Source organism: Taudactylus pleione, unplaced genomic scaffold, assembly GCF_031769625.1.
Source record: "Taudactylus pleione unplaced genomic scaffold, aTauple2 ptg000113l, whole genome shotgun sequence".
Taxonomy (NCBI): Eukaryota; Metazoa; Chordata; class Amphibia; order Anura; family Myobatrachidae; genus Taudactylus; species Taudactylus pleione.
The window spans coordinates 14,564,236-14,581,073 of NW_028284515.1; the positions used below are offsets into that span (position 1 = coordinate 14,564,236).

At 44.9% G+C, this 16,838-nt stretch overlaps 1 protein-coding gene across 2 annotated transcripts in view; it reads right to left on the bottom strand.

Annotated features, from left to right (window-relative positions):
* The window catches only part of MIDEAS (mitotic deacetylase associated SANT domain protein), a 106,893-nt gene continuing 90,055 nt past the window's right edge, over positions 1–16,838 (bottom strand). For both annotated transcript variants that reach the window (XM_088471255.1, XM_088471256.1), the window contains exons 10-13: positions 15,577–15,729; positions 13,413–13,631; positions 6,421–6,599; positions 1–1,549 (exon numbers count right to left, since the gene is read on the bottom strand). In XM_088471255.1, the coding sequence (XP_088327381.1) occupies positions 1,312–1,549; positions 6,421–6,599; positions 13,413–13,631; positions 15,577–15,729 (789 nt within the window). In that variant the 3' untranslated portion in view covers positions 1–1,311. The remainder of the gene's footprint in view (positions 1,550–6,420; positions 6,600–13,412; positions 13,632–15,576; positions 15,730–16,838) is intronic.

Below are 16,838 nucleotides of genomic sequence, written 5' to 3' on the forward strand. Positions count from 1 at the left end.
AGCTGGAGAGCCTCAGGTTGGCCAGGCCTGCGTCTATTGCTTAGCATCTACAAAGTAGATGGGTAAGTATGCCTTGCAACAGTTTTGCTATATGGCCATGCTAAAACTGTTGCAATGCATGCTGGGGTTTGTAGTTCAACTACTGCTGGAGGGCTGCTTATTTACCCACCCCTGATCTAGAATGATTCCAATACTGTGCTTTATAGGCCATGATTACCACCTATATAAATCTTCAGGTCACGCTCTTATAATGAGAAGACGTCAAGCTTAATAAAATAATAATTATAATTAGGCAGTGATCATTAAGACAGGATATCAGTCACTCTCCAAAACTATTAACATATAAAAGATTGTCTGTTAAGCAATATAAAGATTATTTTTTACAAAACTTAAGTATATGTAAGGTGTGTTACATATAGTATATATACATGTTATCTGCAATGTCTTTTCCCCTCTTGTAGATAAATTCTCAAAAAAAAAAAATTGTAAAAAATAAAAATAATAAATTGCGAATTGTATGCAAATCTGTGCTAGGGAGGAAATGGTTCCATACATTTCATTTATTGGCTGTCACACAATGGTAATCTCTCAGCAACACGAGTTCTTTTCATCTAGCTGTATGACAGAGCAATTTACCCGCATTTGTGGTGTTGGCTATTACGTGGGCAGCCAACGGCGTTTATGTCACTAGGAACCAGTGACCTCTGTGAAGCACTCCATACCCAATACTGAGGAGGCTGGATGGGCTGCATAATGGGTACGGCCAACATGGATGCTTCCTGTGTACAGGCAATACGTGGCGTTTAAGCCATTGTTTTATGATGGGGATGGAAAATCTTCAGTACTCCGTTCTTGCCGACCTCCAAGATGTACAACACATGTAGGTCAACGACAGCAGGAGCGCTGATTATTGGTAACTCTGTAGTATTGCACTCATATTCCACATTATCCAGTGTACACGGTGACAGAAAACCAAGCAAGGGCCACAAAATAAAGGTGTCGTTACATCAGCAGAAATTATCCTTTTTGCAGGTCTCAAAAGGAGACGACGACGACGACAAGTGCTGTCTCTATGTAAGTTGTCTTTCCAGGCACGGGTGTAGGAGAAAAAGATTTCTTTGCTCTCCAAGACATGATTCGTGATTGATTGTTTTCCCAATAAATAATTTAAAAAGACCAAAAAAAGTCCAGAGTCCACTGTAAGTCTCATGGATTTGACCCTTGCAGAAAGTGAACGTTGAAAGAGAGAAAACGGGTTAGTGAAGGGAGCGGAGCGAGGGTCCAGCCTCACTGCAGCAGCGGAGCGTCTGCCTATATCTCTCCATCATCTGAACTGTCACAGCTCTCGCTGCTGCTGCTGCTGCTACTACTACTACAGTCACTGCTGCTCCCGCTGTCACTGCTCTCCATCCGGCAAGATCTGGCGTGTAATGCCGCTCGTGCTGCCGCCGCAGCTGCAGCCTCACTTTGCCTCTTGGCTGCGGCTTTCTTCTCCTGCTCCGCGTGGCTCTTCATGTGCGCACTGCGACTTTTCACCTTGAGGAAGACCCTGGAGGATGAAGACACAGACACTCAGTTTGTTTAATGTGAAGGAGACTTTTAAGCCTTTCTTTTCAAGTGGAATAAGATGATGGGGTAAATCAGTATTACTGATGAAAGATTACAGCATGGAACGGCCCATTCTTTTCATCACTTACATTTACCAACAGCAAAGTCAGTTTTATGGTTTGTTTTTAGAGATTTTATTTTGTGAACTTTTGTTTACGTTTTTTTTTTAAAGCAAACACCATTTACATAATGAAGTAAAAAAAAAATAAAAGTATATATATATATATATATATATATATATATATATACACACATACATCAGCCACGGGCTTGGCACTCTGCCTCCAGGAAGTGTAAGGTGGGTGCCCCCCGCAAGACAGGGAAGTAGCAAACAAACAAGGGTGGCACTCCAAGTGTAACAGTGTTAAAGCCGGGTTAATAGACCACCGGCATGTTTATTGTAAATCAACGTTTCAGTCCTTGCGGACCTTCATCAGGAATAAATTACAAAACATAAAAATCGCTTACCTAAATACACAAGAAGACTCCACCACGAGTGTGCACCCCGCGCCAACCTCCCGGAGCTGAGCCATGACGTCATCAGCGTGCACTACACGGCACACACGGCGTATGGTAATCAGCTCACCATGGCAACGCTGCAAACATAACAGCGAAGGCAGGAAAAATGAGTAGTGATAAAGGAAAGATAAACAGATCACTGGTAACGAAGTTAAAGAGTTGCAGAACCCAACATATATAACAATGGTATACATCAAAATCAGATGAATCATAATTACATCATATATAAGAGAAAAAGTCTAATATTGAAAATGGTAAAGAACATCATACAAAGCATGTAAGTGAAAGCGTTTCATTCAGCCCATTAGGCTGCACAGTATTGAAACGGAAGATCCAGCGGGCTTCCAATTGCAGTAGCAAGGTAGACCTATCTCCCCCCCGTTTATTATCAGGGATATGGTCAATCATCTTGTATCGTAGAGTAGATAAATTATGCCTACATTCCTTAAAATGTCGGGCCACAGGCTGATCATAATCCTTCCCTGATAAAGCCATACGTATTGCCGATCTATGTAGTGCCATCCGTTCTCGGAACTGCCTGTTGGTTTTGCCTATATATAAGTATCCACAGGGACATCTAATATAGTACACCACAAATTGGCTGGTACATGTAAGAATATGTTTAATTTTAAATTTATGGCCAGTATGAGGATGCACAAAGCTATCACCTATTTCTAGATAACTACAGGTTGTGCATCCCAAACACCTGTAGTTTCCTGGTTTTTTTAGTCAAAACATTTTTTGGCATAGCAGCATAATCAGAACCTGTGATGTCAGTGTGGACGATCCAGTCCTTCACATTAGCACTAAAATCTCATAAAAGGTTTACCGTACTCCCAGTTTTTGAGAGTACACCGTATCTGTAATGATCCCACAGAAGAAAAATTCCAGTTAGATAGGATGATGAATAATTTCTTGGCTAGAGGTTACCCTGCTGATTTACTCAGAGTCCAAGGAGAGAGCCTTATTAGCCCCTAAACAGAATGCTCCATTACCGCAGGTAACATCTATGAATCCAGCTAATATTGTATGGGTGAATAGCTTTAGTGCTAGCATTGAAACTATGATTAGGAGGGCTCACCATTTTTGGACAATGATTAAGAATGATCCGGCTCTGCCCGCACTTAAAAACTCTAGAATTCTTCCCTGTTACAAACGTGGCCGTAATGTGAAGGCAGTTCCGAGAACGGATGGCACTACATAGATCGTCAATACGTATGGCTTTATCAGGGAAGGATTTATGATCAGCCTGTGGCCCGACATTTTAAGGAATGTAGGCACAATTTATCTACAAGATGATTGACCATATCCCTGATAATAAACGGGGGGAGATAGGTCTACCTTGCTACTGCAATTGGCAGCCCGCTGGATCTTCCGTTTGAATACTGTGCAGCCTAATGGGCTGAATGAAACTCTTTCACTTACATGCTTTGTATGATATTCTTTACCATTTTCAATATTAGACGTTTTCTCTCTTATATATGATGTAATTATGATTCATCTGATTTTGATGTATAGCATTTATTGTTATATATGTTGGGTTCTGCAACTCTTTAACTTCGTTACCAGTGATCTGTTTATCTTTCCTTTATCACTGCTCATTTTTCCTGGCTTCGCTGTTATGTTTGCAGCGTTGCCATGGTGAGCTGATTACCATACGCCGTGTGTGCTGTGTAGTGCACGCTGATGACATCATGGCTCAGCTCCGGGAGGTTGGTGCGGGGTGCACACTCGTGGTGGAGTCTTCTTGTGTATTTAGGTAAGCGATTTTTATGTTTTGTAATTTATTCCTGACGAAGGTCCGCAAGGACTGAAACGTTGATTTACAATAAACATGTCGGTGGTCTATTGACCCGGCTTTAACACTGTTACACTTGGAGTGCCACCCTTGTTTGTTTGCTATATTATATACACACACGCACACAGTATTTATATTTTTTTTTCCTATACATACATACATACACACACAGAATGCATAAAACAAGCATCAAACCTTTTGTGCTGGGAAAAAAAGGGAATATAAAATTATAAAAGCAAGACTGCTGCCGCCAGCTCCTCTATCCATCTGCTAATACACTGTACAACGGGGGCAGCCAAATCCCTGGCAAAGTATAGACAACCAACACTGCAGACGACGGTTTCAACCCTTTCAACTAGCAAGGAGGATCCACCTGATTTACCACTATCCTGGGATGAATTTTGTCAATGGAAGAGTCACAATGACATCCTAACTAGTGGGACAAAGGCTGTTATTTAAGGATGTAGTCACCATCCAGACAGGAAGCCGACAGTCACATTACAGACAGCGGCATCCCAACAGATTGCAGAGGTAAATACTAGGGTTGGGGGTAGACTTAGGGGGATGCTGTGGGACAGGAGGGTTAGGCTGCCGGGATGATCCGCCTAATATCGGCGTCTTGCCCATATAATTGTACTTTGTATGTTCACAACCAATCCGAAAATCTGGCTCGGTCAGGCATGCTGTATCATCCAGCATGTACAGTACGTCCGATGTGATATTTTGAAGTTGCAACTGGGCCTCATCAGGCAGTATATGCTCTGCCGCAGGAATGGGGAAACGTCTACTCCCCAGGGAAGAAGCGCAGATATCGTGGCCAATCCTCTGTGAAATATCTCACAGTGTATGGCAGCGCTGACACACATTTTATCTGTCAGCGTATGCCCAGCATTAGGATTTTAGGTTTGCCTTATACTTTACTACAAATTCCTCCTTGGCAGTAGATTTACAAAAATGTGGTTTGTCACAGCAGTAGATGATCAGTGACTTTGACTGATGGATTTAAAAAGGCAAGTGTAATAATCATTGGCGGCGTTGAAAACCTGACCATTAATAAATCTACCCCCAGCTCTATAATGAAGCGACTAGTATGGGTGGACAGGCTAATCCGAAAGCAAATATACTAATATGGTCCTCACATCACTTAGTTTAACAAAGTTTCTAGGTTCGGTTTAGAATGTCTACAAGCCTAAGGACATTGGACATGGGGGGGAGCATTGTGAAAGGACAACCATAGTGACCAGGTGAAGATAAAAGGAGCAGCTTAATTATCTATACTGCTTGAGATATGCTCCATCTGGTAGGTAAACCAAATTACTTCTGTAATGGAGTCAAGGGAGTGAGATGGTAATTGACCATTTCCATGAAATGCAATACTGCATTTGTCCGCATTTAGAATGTACCAAATTCGTTTTTGGGTGAATTTAGGGACTCCAGGAATTGGTCTAGGCTAAAGGTAGGAATGGTAACACTAGTGACCTGAGTAATGAGTTGGTGCATCCTTGTTCACATTAGGGACAACTTTGGACAGGACCAAAACATGTGATGCAATGTGCCCTCCTCACCAGCACTCCGCCAACAGAGATCTGAGGAGGAAGGGTAGAATCTGTGTAAGCGCTGCGGGACCATGTACCAGCTAAGGTATATTTTCAGCGAGTTTTCACGATGACGGGACGATGATGCAGAAGATATTAAGTTAACACGTATCTAGTCCCAAGTGTCTACTGCAAGGGTCTCCCCTGTATCACATTCCCACGCTCTCTCATGAGACTCTAAGGGAGGAACGCTGTGTGACAATAAGAGTTGATAAATAGTGGATAAGAGACCTCTGGCTGGCGTGTGTACGTAACAGAGTTCCTAAAATGCTACGCGAGTTAGGCCTTCACAGAGAGACAGTTGAATTATAATAGCTGCGTAATTGCAGATACTGATAAAAAACGAGGGGGGAGCTGATACCTATCCCAGACTTCAGAATAGGAGGGAAAGAGCCTAAAGGGGTAATATTGGACAGAAATACTCGTACACAACCCAGGGGTAGAATGCCCCATAATCCCATCCAAGTAGAAGACACAGATGGTCACACAACAGAAAATGGGAGGAAGGAGATGTCAAAAGAGAAAAGGCATTCATAACATGATCCCAAATGATGGTAGTAAAGCTATAGTAGAGGAGGGCATCTATGGAAGTGTTGGGACCACAACAAGGAAGCGGGAAAAAAAGGGCATTAGTTCAGATTCAATTTGGACCCATAGTCTAGGAGGAGGACCAGAATGCCAGTGTACCCCCTGTGAGCTGCACAAAAGCCTTAAATTAGGCACTACTAAGCCTCTAGGCCGACACTGTTATCATCTTAGGTTTTGTTTTTATATATTTTTTTTATTGATATTGTGACTAATAAGCGACACATCATTACTATACGTCATATCTCCCTGGCTGTGCACCTTTATACATACCCTATGATCTGCGCTGAATGCGTTCCCTGGTTTGTTACCTACCTGCCACATTTTTTACATGGGAAAGTGCCCTCTGGTTGTGGGGCCTTGTTTTGTGTCTCTGGTTTCTGCGTGTCATCTGGGGGAACTTTTGTCCGTGGGCGCCGTCCCCTCGGCTTAGAAGCCTTTTCTGTCATCAACGTGTCCGGATTTTGGTTCCTTAGGATCAGAGTATCATTAGGCTGAAAAAAAACACAGAAGACAGTCAGTAGGATGGAAACAGCTTGGCTACAATGTTACACTGGGAAAAAAATAGGCTATTATTTGTTACAATTGTAATACCCAGTGAGGCAGGTGGTAATGTGTACTTTTCTGGCTTTGTTTTTACATACAGGGTCTCAGGTCTATTATCTGGAATGCTTGGTACTTGGAATTTTTTGGATAACAAGTATTACCATAATTTTGAGCATTATGCCTATAATCCACTAAAAAGCATTAAAAAAGAAATAATCTGTAATGAAAGGTCCGAATGTAAGGGCATATGTTCCATTTTAGATTAGCATGTGGCATGACTTGTCCCAAACTATTTTTCAGAGAAAAAATAACAGGATTTTGGTACTTACCGATAAATCCCTTTCTCCGATTCCACAGGGGACACTGGAGTTCAAGACAGTGGGGTATAGACGGTGGTAGAGCAGAGCCTGGCACTTTAAATAATTCTGAAGTGTGACTGGCTCCTCCCCCTCTATGCCCCATCAGCCCCAGTTTTAAGAACTGAGCCCGAGAGGAGACGGTAAGGAGAAGGAGAAGACCACAGAACGGAACAATACCGACTGAAGGAGAACAGAGGAACCCACTGCAGGGAACACATGCAGTCACACAACTAGATAAGGACCCAACAGAACGGCAGGAATGCAGCGCTGGGCGGGCGTCCAGTGTCCCCTGTGGAATCGGAGAAAGGGATTTATCGGTAAGTACCAAAATCCTGTTTTCTCCTTCATCCACTAGGGGACACTGGAGTTCAAGACAGTGGGGACGTCCCAAAGCCAACCTCCCGGGTGGGAAGCGCGGAGAACTTGCCGACCTTTCGGCCAAACGAAACAGGGACAGCCCAAGACTGGAGGCATGTCGTAGAGCCAGGAGACAATCAGAGCTCCTTGCTGAACAGTCACAGACATTCCACAACTTACAGCGTAAATTCAATGGAATACGGCTAGAGAGTAGCCGCAGATGAGAAGCATCAGAACACCGTAAGCTCAGCCAAAAACAGACCAAGCAAGACCGCTGGGAGCAGAAAACCCCTACTAGAATCCATAGAATGGCAGTAACATGAGAACAAAACTCGAGAAAACCGTACCAGCGACAACTACAGGAAGCTGCAACAGTCTCAGACAGCAGAATCCCAGCACTGCGGGACATCAATCATATAGATAAAAGTATAATGATACCAATATAAAGAGATGGAGCTGAACCCGTCCACAGACCCCTAACCAAGCAAACAAGGAGGCAAGAGTCACGACCTAACAGTCGCCCTGAACCATTCTCGAGGTCCAACTACTAAAGGGTTGGTAACCAGTGGAAGGTTTAGACCATAGAAGTTGTCAACGATTGGCGATCCCACTGGGCATGAGGCGGATACGAGAGGATTGAGACTACAATTCCTTCCAGTGGGTCAGACGGCAGTACCACCCCTCCTGTCAAACAGCAACTTCCTACATGATGGTAGAGTCTAATCAGTACCAACTACTGGCCTGAACATAGTATGAAAACACCCAGGATACCCTTAGCAGAAAAAGAGCATGGATGCCACCTCCACCCAGGGAGAGTTACCAATATAGGGAAGTATCCCATCCGCAAGGCTAAAGCACTAGGACAACTATGAAGGTACCATTCAGGTACCTGTCAGTGTGCTGAATTTATCGACAGATACTGAACAGGAAACAAACCAGGCCCCCTGTATGGAACATAGAGACTGTCACACTTTATAGTAAAAATGTGCATTAGCCCATAGATGCGCTTCAGTCCATAAACCCAACAGATTCCAGTAGAATAGGGTCACAAATCTCAATGTTACAACTATGCACCTACACACCAGGAAAGCTCTAAAGTGTACAGCCAACTGATTTAAAAGAACTGAAGGCTGCTAGGACAGCAGCTAGGGTGCGTAAGAGAGAATAACAGCTATGTCAGGATGCATGAAAAGGAAGCATCTTCCGAGGCATTAGTGGGGTAAGCCCGCTTACCTGTGAGCGACCAGAAGCCCTCTGGACGCTATGTAGAATGTCACTGACCTTATTCATCTCACAGCAACCCACCACGACAGGTACAGAGAGTAGCTTCAGTGGGCAAAGATCAATGCTCTACAGCACGGACTTCAGTCTGGAGATGCTGCAGAAGAAAATACTATAGAAACTAGCAAATTGTTAGTGGAGACAAGAAGGCCGTACAACAGGACGCTATACCTGAGCCTGTTCCATTAGGGATATGTATCCATATAGAGATTACACATACCCCAAAAACGGTCTGCTAGTGTATCCTTACATTAACACTTATAACGGTGAAGTGTGTATTACGCCCACAATCTGATACAACCCAGGCCAGACCCTGCCTATATCGGCGGGTTGCCCTAGGCCTCATGTAAATTAACTAAATAAGCTATGAGGATGGAATAGATCCTGGATTCTCTATGTACTGATAGGAAATGTACCCAAGGGACCTTCAGATACCCATTTTATTGAGATATGCGACAAGACAATAATATAAAGTACCAGAATCGATACTGGGAAAGGTACCTGTACATAGACATAGAATGCGTTAATTATCCCAAGTAAGAAGAGATATATATATATGTAGTGATAACACCAGTCAGGGCCAAAAACAGATTTCTCCAATTATTAGGAAAATTCATACAAGGAACGGGAATATATCAGTATATATACACATACACACACATAAACATAGCTGCATGAAAAGGCAAACTCTTTGAAAGGAAGAGTTAGTACCGACATAGTAAGTCAGTTGTCAAACTCCTGCACCAGGAGATCAGCACGCTACACACACACACACACACACACACACACACACACACACACACACACACCACAATAGGAGATCAGCATGCTATATCTATATATACACACACTGCATTCCTAGTGTCTTACAAGTTGGTTACTAAGTGCGCCCTAGAGTGTAGTTGTAATTAATAGGTCCCCCGAAGTGGACGCCGTAGATATAGACTGATGGAAACAGGACTATAACCCGAGGCGGGTGTAAGTACATATCCTTATATACATGTGTGGACATACAGGAAGGCCCCAGGACATGTATAGAGTCCATACTAGAAGCAATGCCGTAGGAGCCTCTGACTATCCTATGTAAGCTGCAGAACATGACTCTAGTCTATAGAGCCACCATATATATATATGACATATATATATAACAGACAGCTTCTGGTAAACCCTGGCAGCTTTCCAGACATGGAATAATATGTACCTTAATGATTGTGGAAGTATAGGCATACCTACACATATCCATAATTATATACATATACACACACACCACCCAATCCCTAGGGAGAGATGGTGTAAGCGGAGTTATAGAACAAACTACCGGATCAGGAGAGTCCAGCCTCTCATCGCAGCATCCTCTTTAAATATGCTAGGTATCAGACATAAAACTGAGAAGAACATATCCTACCCCTGCTTTAATGGTAAGGATAAGAAGCAATTTATACTATATATATATATATATATATATATATATACACACACACACACACTTCCCCACATGCCTACGCGTACCTACATACAAGATTAGTAGGTGACGATATAATTTGAAAAATATAACATGGGCAATAGTTAGAGCCATGGAAGGAACTGAGCCCCAGGTCTTAACGCCAGGTTTAGTTTGAAATACAAGTATATACATACATGTGGCTTACCTCCACGCAGGGAGACTGCTCATGTGCCGCGCGTGGCTGTCATTCTGCTACGGCGTTGGGGCAGGAAATGTTAGCAACGTACTATCCCAGACTGATTGCGATCCTGGGACCCTTCCGTTACTGGTGTACTCGCCTTATCAGGTGTGCCCTTCTGGCTCCAGATGATGGAAATCAAAAGATGACCTCAGTGATGCGAGACAGCAATGCCAACCACCACAACGGCCATATGTTACTACTTCGTGTTGTGTGTGCTGCCGAAGGGAATAAATAAGATATAAATCCATATAGATGCACAGATGCATACCTTCTAAGGTAAGCACCGAAGGCTGTTGAGATTTAACATATGTGCAGCCACATATATGCATGAGAAGAGTACGGCTCATTCTTAAGGTGAGCCAATGTGAGGCATAAGCCTGAGGATGGGACGCACCCTTTTTGTAACCTTGAGTTAAAGATATGCAATAACCGTAATTTCTGGCAGCAGCCAGAACAGTGGCCCCGACTATGCATACTATACACATTTAGGCAGAGTGATCTCTGGCAGCTATAGATGCAAGAAACACACTGCATTATTCTGTTACACATCAAGCATATTTGCCCCAGATGTTCAATGTAATAAGCCTGCCGCACCTGGTATACCCAGGCGGTCTCCCATCCAAGTACTAACCAGGCCTGGCGCTGCTTAGCGTCCAAGATCAGACGAGATCGGGCGTGTGGCCGTAGGCGCTGATAGATATGTGGTGGGCAAAGTGGCATGGACACAACCTCTATATTAGGCTGTGGCATGTTCCTCCCTGTGCTTCATTCTTTTTTTTTTTTTTTTCTTTTTAAATATAATATTAAACCAGTACACTGCCCAGTTCCGTAGGGGAACTACCGACATGCAATATAACAGAGATGAGGCAGAGCCAGAATCTATATAAAGACTGCAGGTTAAATTACAAACTCCACAGTTGTGCCGTTAAACCTAATAAGACCAGGTGCTGTAGGTTTAAGTAAAGAAAAAAAATGTGAGAGGCCATATGAAAGCACAGGGAGAACATACAAACTCCAAACAGTTAGGGACGTACTGGGAATAAAACCCACAACCCTGTTAAGGGTTGCACCCCCCCACAGAACTCCAGAGTGAGGATGCAGGAGATGCTGGCAATAAGCCCCGGCTCCTTTTAAGGCAGGTGCATATGCTGTTTTAGAATACTCGCTGGAGGTAATGGCGGCATCTGTGCACGCCAGCATGGACTAGACTCCGCCCCTTATCAATAAGCGGGCGGGGCGCAAACAATGGCTGGTATAGCAGGCATAATGCGAGTGGGGGAGCGGGAACGTAATAGCCAGCACTGGTGCATCTTCATACAAGCACCGGCGCCGCAACCAGCAGCCGAGAGCGCTGTGAATAACAGCCTCGCTCTCCGGCGGCTGTGTGCAGAAGCCAGCGCTTCTACAAGCACCAGCGCGGCAGGGAACAGCTGCGCTGAGCAGCTCCCTAAGCCCCGCCATGCGGCCAATTGTAGCCAGCGCCGGTGCAATCTCCGGCGCCGTAACCAGCAGCCGAGAGCGCTGTGAATAACAGCCTCGCTCTCCGGTGGCTGTGCTCCTCCCCCTGCAGAAGCCAGCGCCAGTGCTTCTTCAAGCGCCAGCGCGGCAGGGAACAGCCGCGCTGCTGCGCAATGTAGACTCCCTTATGGGAGTAGCGGGACGTGGCAGGCTCCCTCCCCGTGGAGATAGAGAAGAGGGAGGATTCGGCTCTCGTGAGAGCAGCAGACAAACAGAGCGCTGTCAGCTCTATTAAGTCAGACAGCGCTCAGTGCAGGGATATCAGGGCTCGCTGCTAGGCAGCAACATTACAGACTGTCTGAACAGTCTCCCTGTACATGTATCCGCGCTCTATGCGGGGTAGCTCCGCCCCTTGTAATAACGCTAGCGGCGTTATAACAGGATTCCAGGAGGGGTTATACTACAGTATATACCACCTGAGCCTGGGAGGGGGCAGAGGGGCCGCAGATTAAACTCTGTTCCCCATAAGGGGAACAGAGCTATACTTACCACTGCTGGCATCAGGGCTGCGGCTAGGCATTCGGAAGCACGGACACAGCCTCTATATTAAGCTGTGGCGTGTCCTCCCTGAGCTACTGCCAGGGTGCCTGGGACTCCGACACGCACTCTTTTTTAGTGGTGGCGGGTCTCCTGATGCCTCCATGTAGCAGGCTGACAGACGCAGTACTCTGTCAGCCTGTCCTCAATGCTTTGTGAAAGCTAGAAATTAAAATAAAGTTGAAATAAAAGAAAAAATACTAAGTGTGGGCTGGAGCTCAGCCCTATGTGACCGGCTCTCTCGGGCACATTCTAAAAACTGGGGCTGATGGGGCATAGAGGGGGAGGAGCCAGTCACACTTCAGAATTATTTAAAGTGCCAGGCTCTGCTCTACCACCGTCTATACCCCACTGTCTTGAACTCCAGTGTCCCCTAGTGGATGAAGGAGAAAAAAAGTTTTACGCAAATCTTGCAAAGGGCAACACAGATGTAACATGGTAGATGCTGGCTTCCCTGCTGAAACATATGACTGCTCTGCCTGACCCGCATCTCCTGTGCTGCTCATCAGTGTATAGTTGTCATATTTTGACTGCAATTCCCAATAATAATGGGATTAATTTTGATTGGATTACGAGCACGCATCAGGCTTGTTTCCAGACCACACCCACTACGATATTGTCCCAAATAGCCAATATAAAAACATGTGACCCCATAAGATATCCTAAGACTTTATGGTAATTTATGATATATACATAGGCGCACACAGAAGCCAGCACACTCACCCAGGTAAGTAGTCTATGTCCCGAAGGGAGGGGGGATGGGATAGTCCATGACTCGTCAGAGTAGTCTACCTCCCGGAGGGAGGGGGGGCCAGGTTAGTCCATGACTCGTCAGAGTAGTCTATGTCCCGGAGGGAGGGGGGGCCAGGTTAGTCCATGACTCGTCAGAGTAGTCTATGTCCCGGAGTAGTCTATGTCCCGGAGGGAGGGGGGGGATGGGGTAGTCCATGACTCGCCAGAGGGGGAGGTCCAGCTCCAGCAACTTATATTGTGCTTGTGAAGGAGATTCAAAAATAACACTTACCATTTCACTGGCCTGTAGAGTGTGTGTGACCTTAGTCTGGGAAAGCATCTTCTTCTTTTCATCCTCATCATTATCTTCCCTTTCTTCTTCTTTTTCCAGTTTCACTTGCACTTTACACTCCTCCACCTTCTTCTCCAGTTCAGGATCTTCGGCGGTGTCCTCTTTCGGTGACTCTCTTCGGGGAGGTATTGTCGGTGCTGGTGCAAGTCGCTGAGAACTCTGAGGACAAGAATAAAGAAAAGTTATTCTTAAAGCCAACTCAATAAATGACTGCAGATGCTATGGCAACTCCCTATAGTATGCCTCTTATTCAGTAGAGTAGGACAACAGTAGTAGGACTAATAGGAGTATCGAGGTATTTGACTGATCACCAGTTCCAGGACTAATTCCTCTGTACCTGCCCTTGATGGGCAAGCCAAAGGCCTGAGTGATGGTACAATATGTAGAGAAAAATAAACCACCAAAATGTACAAAGGCTTAGTAAGACTGGAAACAAAATCAAGTGCCCATGAACCACAAGTCTCCTAACCAAAGTACACATTACAAAGAAAAAAAGTGCTTGAAAATGTCAAACTTGTTAATTTACAAGAAGGACATTTGTTCATTAACACAATTTGCCAGAGATTTAAAGCAAATAGGACGTGGTGACTCAGATACAGCTGCTGCCACATGTGTAGTGTTCTTGCTCTCCGGTTGGCTGACATGAGAGTCATGGTTCAGACAGTGCTACATGTGTCACTATGGTATTATTGTTTTGCTGCAAATAAGGTAAAGTTTAATCATTATGCGAATTGTTCAGATTGTACAACAGCTGGAGCGCCTCAGGCTTGTATAACGTGTACAACAGCTGGAGCGCCTCAGGCTTGTATAACGTGTACAACAGCTGGAGCGCCTCAGGCTTGTATAACGTGTACAACAGCTGGAGTGCCTCAGGCTTGTATAACGTGTACAACAGCTGGAGCGCCTCAGGCTTGTGTAACGTGTACAACAGCTGGAGCGCTGTAGGCTTGTATAATGTGTACAACAGCTGGAGTGCCTCAGGCTTGTATAATATGTACAACAGCTGGAGTGCCTCAGGCTTGTATAGTGTGTAGAACAGCTGGAGCGCCGCAGGTTTGTATAGAGTGTACAACAGCTGGAGTGCTGCAGGTTTGTATAGAGTGTAGAACAGCTGGAGTGCCGCAGGTTTGTATAGTGTAGAACAGCTGGAGTGCCTCAGGCTTGTATAGAGTGTAGAACAGCTGGAGCGCCGCAGATTTGTATAAAGTGTACAACAGCTGGAGTGCTGCAGGTTTGTATAGAGCCTTTATCAGTCACTACAACATAAGCAGAGAGTAATGCATGCACTTTTGGTGATGACAGGTTGATATTCGCATTTCTCCGCTACAGATTTCCCTAGCGTTAGCTGCTCAGCAATTACAAGAGGAACAGCTGCTAACACCAGCCTGGCACTGACGTAAGACCAACATGTTAGAGAGAGCAGATGTGACATTGGAGTTCCTCCTGCCCGTCACACACAGGCTACTCTGGCAGACACTCCCATCTCTCCACTACAAGTCATATACATCTACGGGTCTGCCCACCTGGAAGCCGCCCAGGGCCCTTACTACACTTGATATACCTTTTGCGGACGGAATATCTGTGCGGCAGCTGATTCCTAGAACAATCAATTGCTTAAAAATGGCCTTTAAGCTGTATACACACTTAAATATCGTCCCGATTTGTCGTTTCCAGTGAAATCGGAACGACAAATCGGGCATATTGTTAAGTGTGTATGCTATTCCCAATTTGCTCGCTCCAATGGTTGCATGCGATATATTCTGGTTGGCCGTTCTGTATACACAGTTGGCAGTTCATGATGCCATGCAGTCGAATGCAGCACGGCATCCTACATCGCACCGTCGCCCATTGCATGGTGCCAGTGTGTATGCACTTGCCGATGCAGGGTCCAGTCGCCCGTCGGATCTGCCAGCTACACATCGGTCTGATGTGTCGCCGGCTTTAGAGTGAGGCTACTACAACGCTACTGCTGAGGTGAGAGCTTATCCGGTATGACGTGTCCTAATGAGCCTACACGTATCAATAGGGCTAACCCCAATGACATCATCTTGATGCGGCTCCTTGCTGGGAACAAAACCAATACAGGATATGTTATTAATAATACCTTAATGTCAATCTCAGAGTCCTCTCTGGGGTTTTTCTCATCTGCTGCGGCCTCCACATCTCCGTAAATTAACATCCCATTGCGCCCGATCTTCACCTGCTTCTTGTAGGTGTAGTAAAACTCCACGCACTGAGCCACAGTCTTTGTTTTGATCTAGAACCGGCAGCAGGAGAAGGGGGTTAGTTCACCAATAGGGAAGTTTGGATGGTCACACAGGTAACCCCTTTATTCATTTTAGCTCAGAGATGGCGTCCATGATATAAATGTCAACCAACTGCCATCCAGCCACCATAAAATGCTTTACATACCCCATATCATTGTAGCTGGATGTAGTCAGCATCCCGGCGTGTGGGATGTCAACTGTCTAAATAACGGCACTGGAATCCAGACAGCGACAGGATCTCAGCTACAGTATTCCGACTGCTGGCATCCCGAAGGTAAGTATTGGGGGTTAGGGTTAGGCACTATGAGGGAGGGTTAAGTTTAGGGTGCGGGAGGGGGAGGGTAGGTTTAGGCACTGGGGAGGGAGGGGTTAGGGTTAGAGGTAGTATATTTACCTACGGGTGTCGGGATTCTGACCTTCGGGATGCCGCTGTCTGCATTCTGACAGGGGGCATCCCGACCGCCAGGAATCCATACCCATCTCCATTATTACAGGTCTTTGATTTTAATGGAAAATTGTACTGGACCATACACAGGACACTACATGCACCTCTACACATATATGTACTGTAATAGTGAATGTTCCTATACTGTAACTCAGCTAGTAAACTGTAACGTTGTTTCTGTGACAAGACAAGTGGTCTCTCCGCTATAGGAGAGCCCATGTTTGGCAAACAGATAACATATAAATAACTTAATAAATAAATATCATTTTCAAAATCAGCATTTTCTGTTTAGAAGGTCTGTTTCACTGAAAACTTCCTTACAGTTTTCTTCCCATGTGATATCAAAGGGTGTCTGCTTGTTACACCCAGTCGGTGCAGATATATGGGCTGTACCAATGTTCCTGAGAGCACAGCCTATCTAAAGCTGTGTACACACTGATAGATATATCTCCCGTTCCACTGAACAGGCGATACAGTCAGGTGCATAAATATTGGGACATTGACAGAATTTTCATATTTTGGCCTCTATTCACCGCCACAATGGTTTTGAAATGAAACAAACAAGATGTGCTTTAACTGCAGACTTTCAGATTTAATTTGAGGGTAATTACATCCAAATCAGGTGAACGGTGTAGGAATTACAACGGTTTCTAT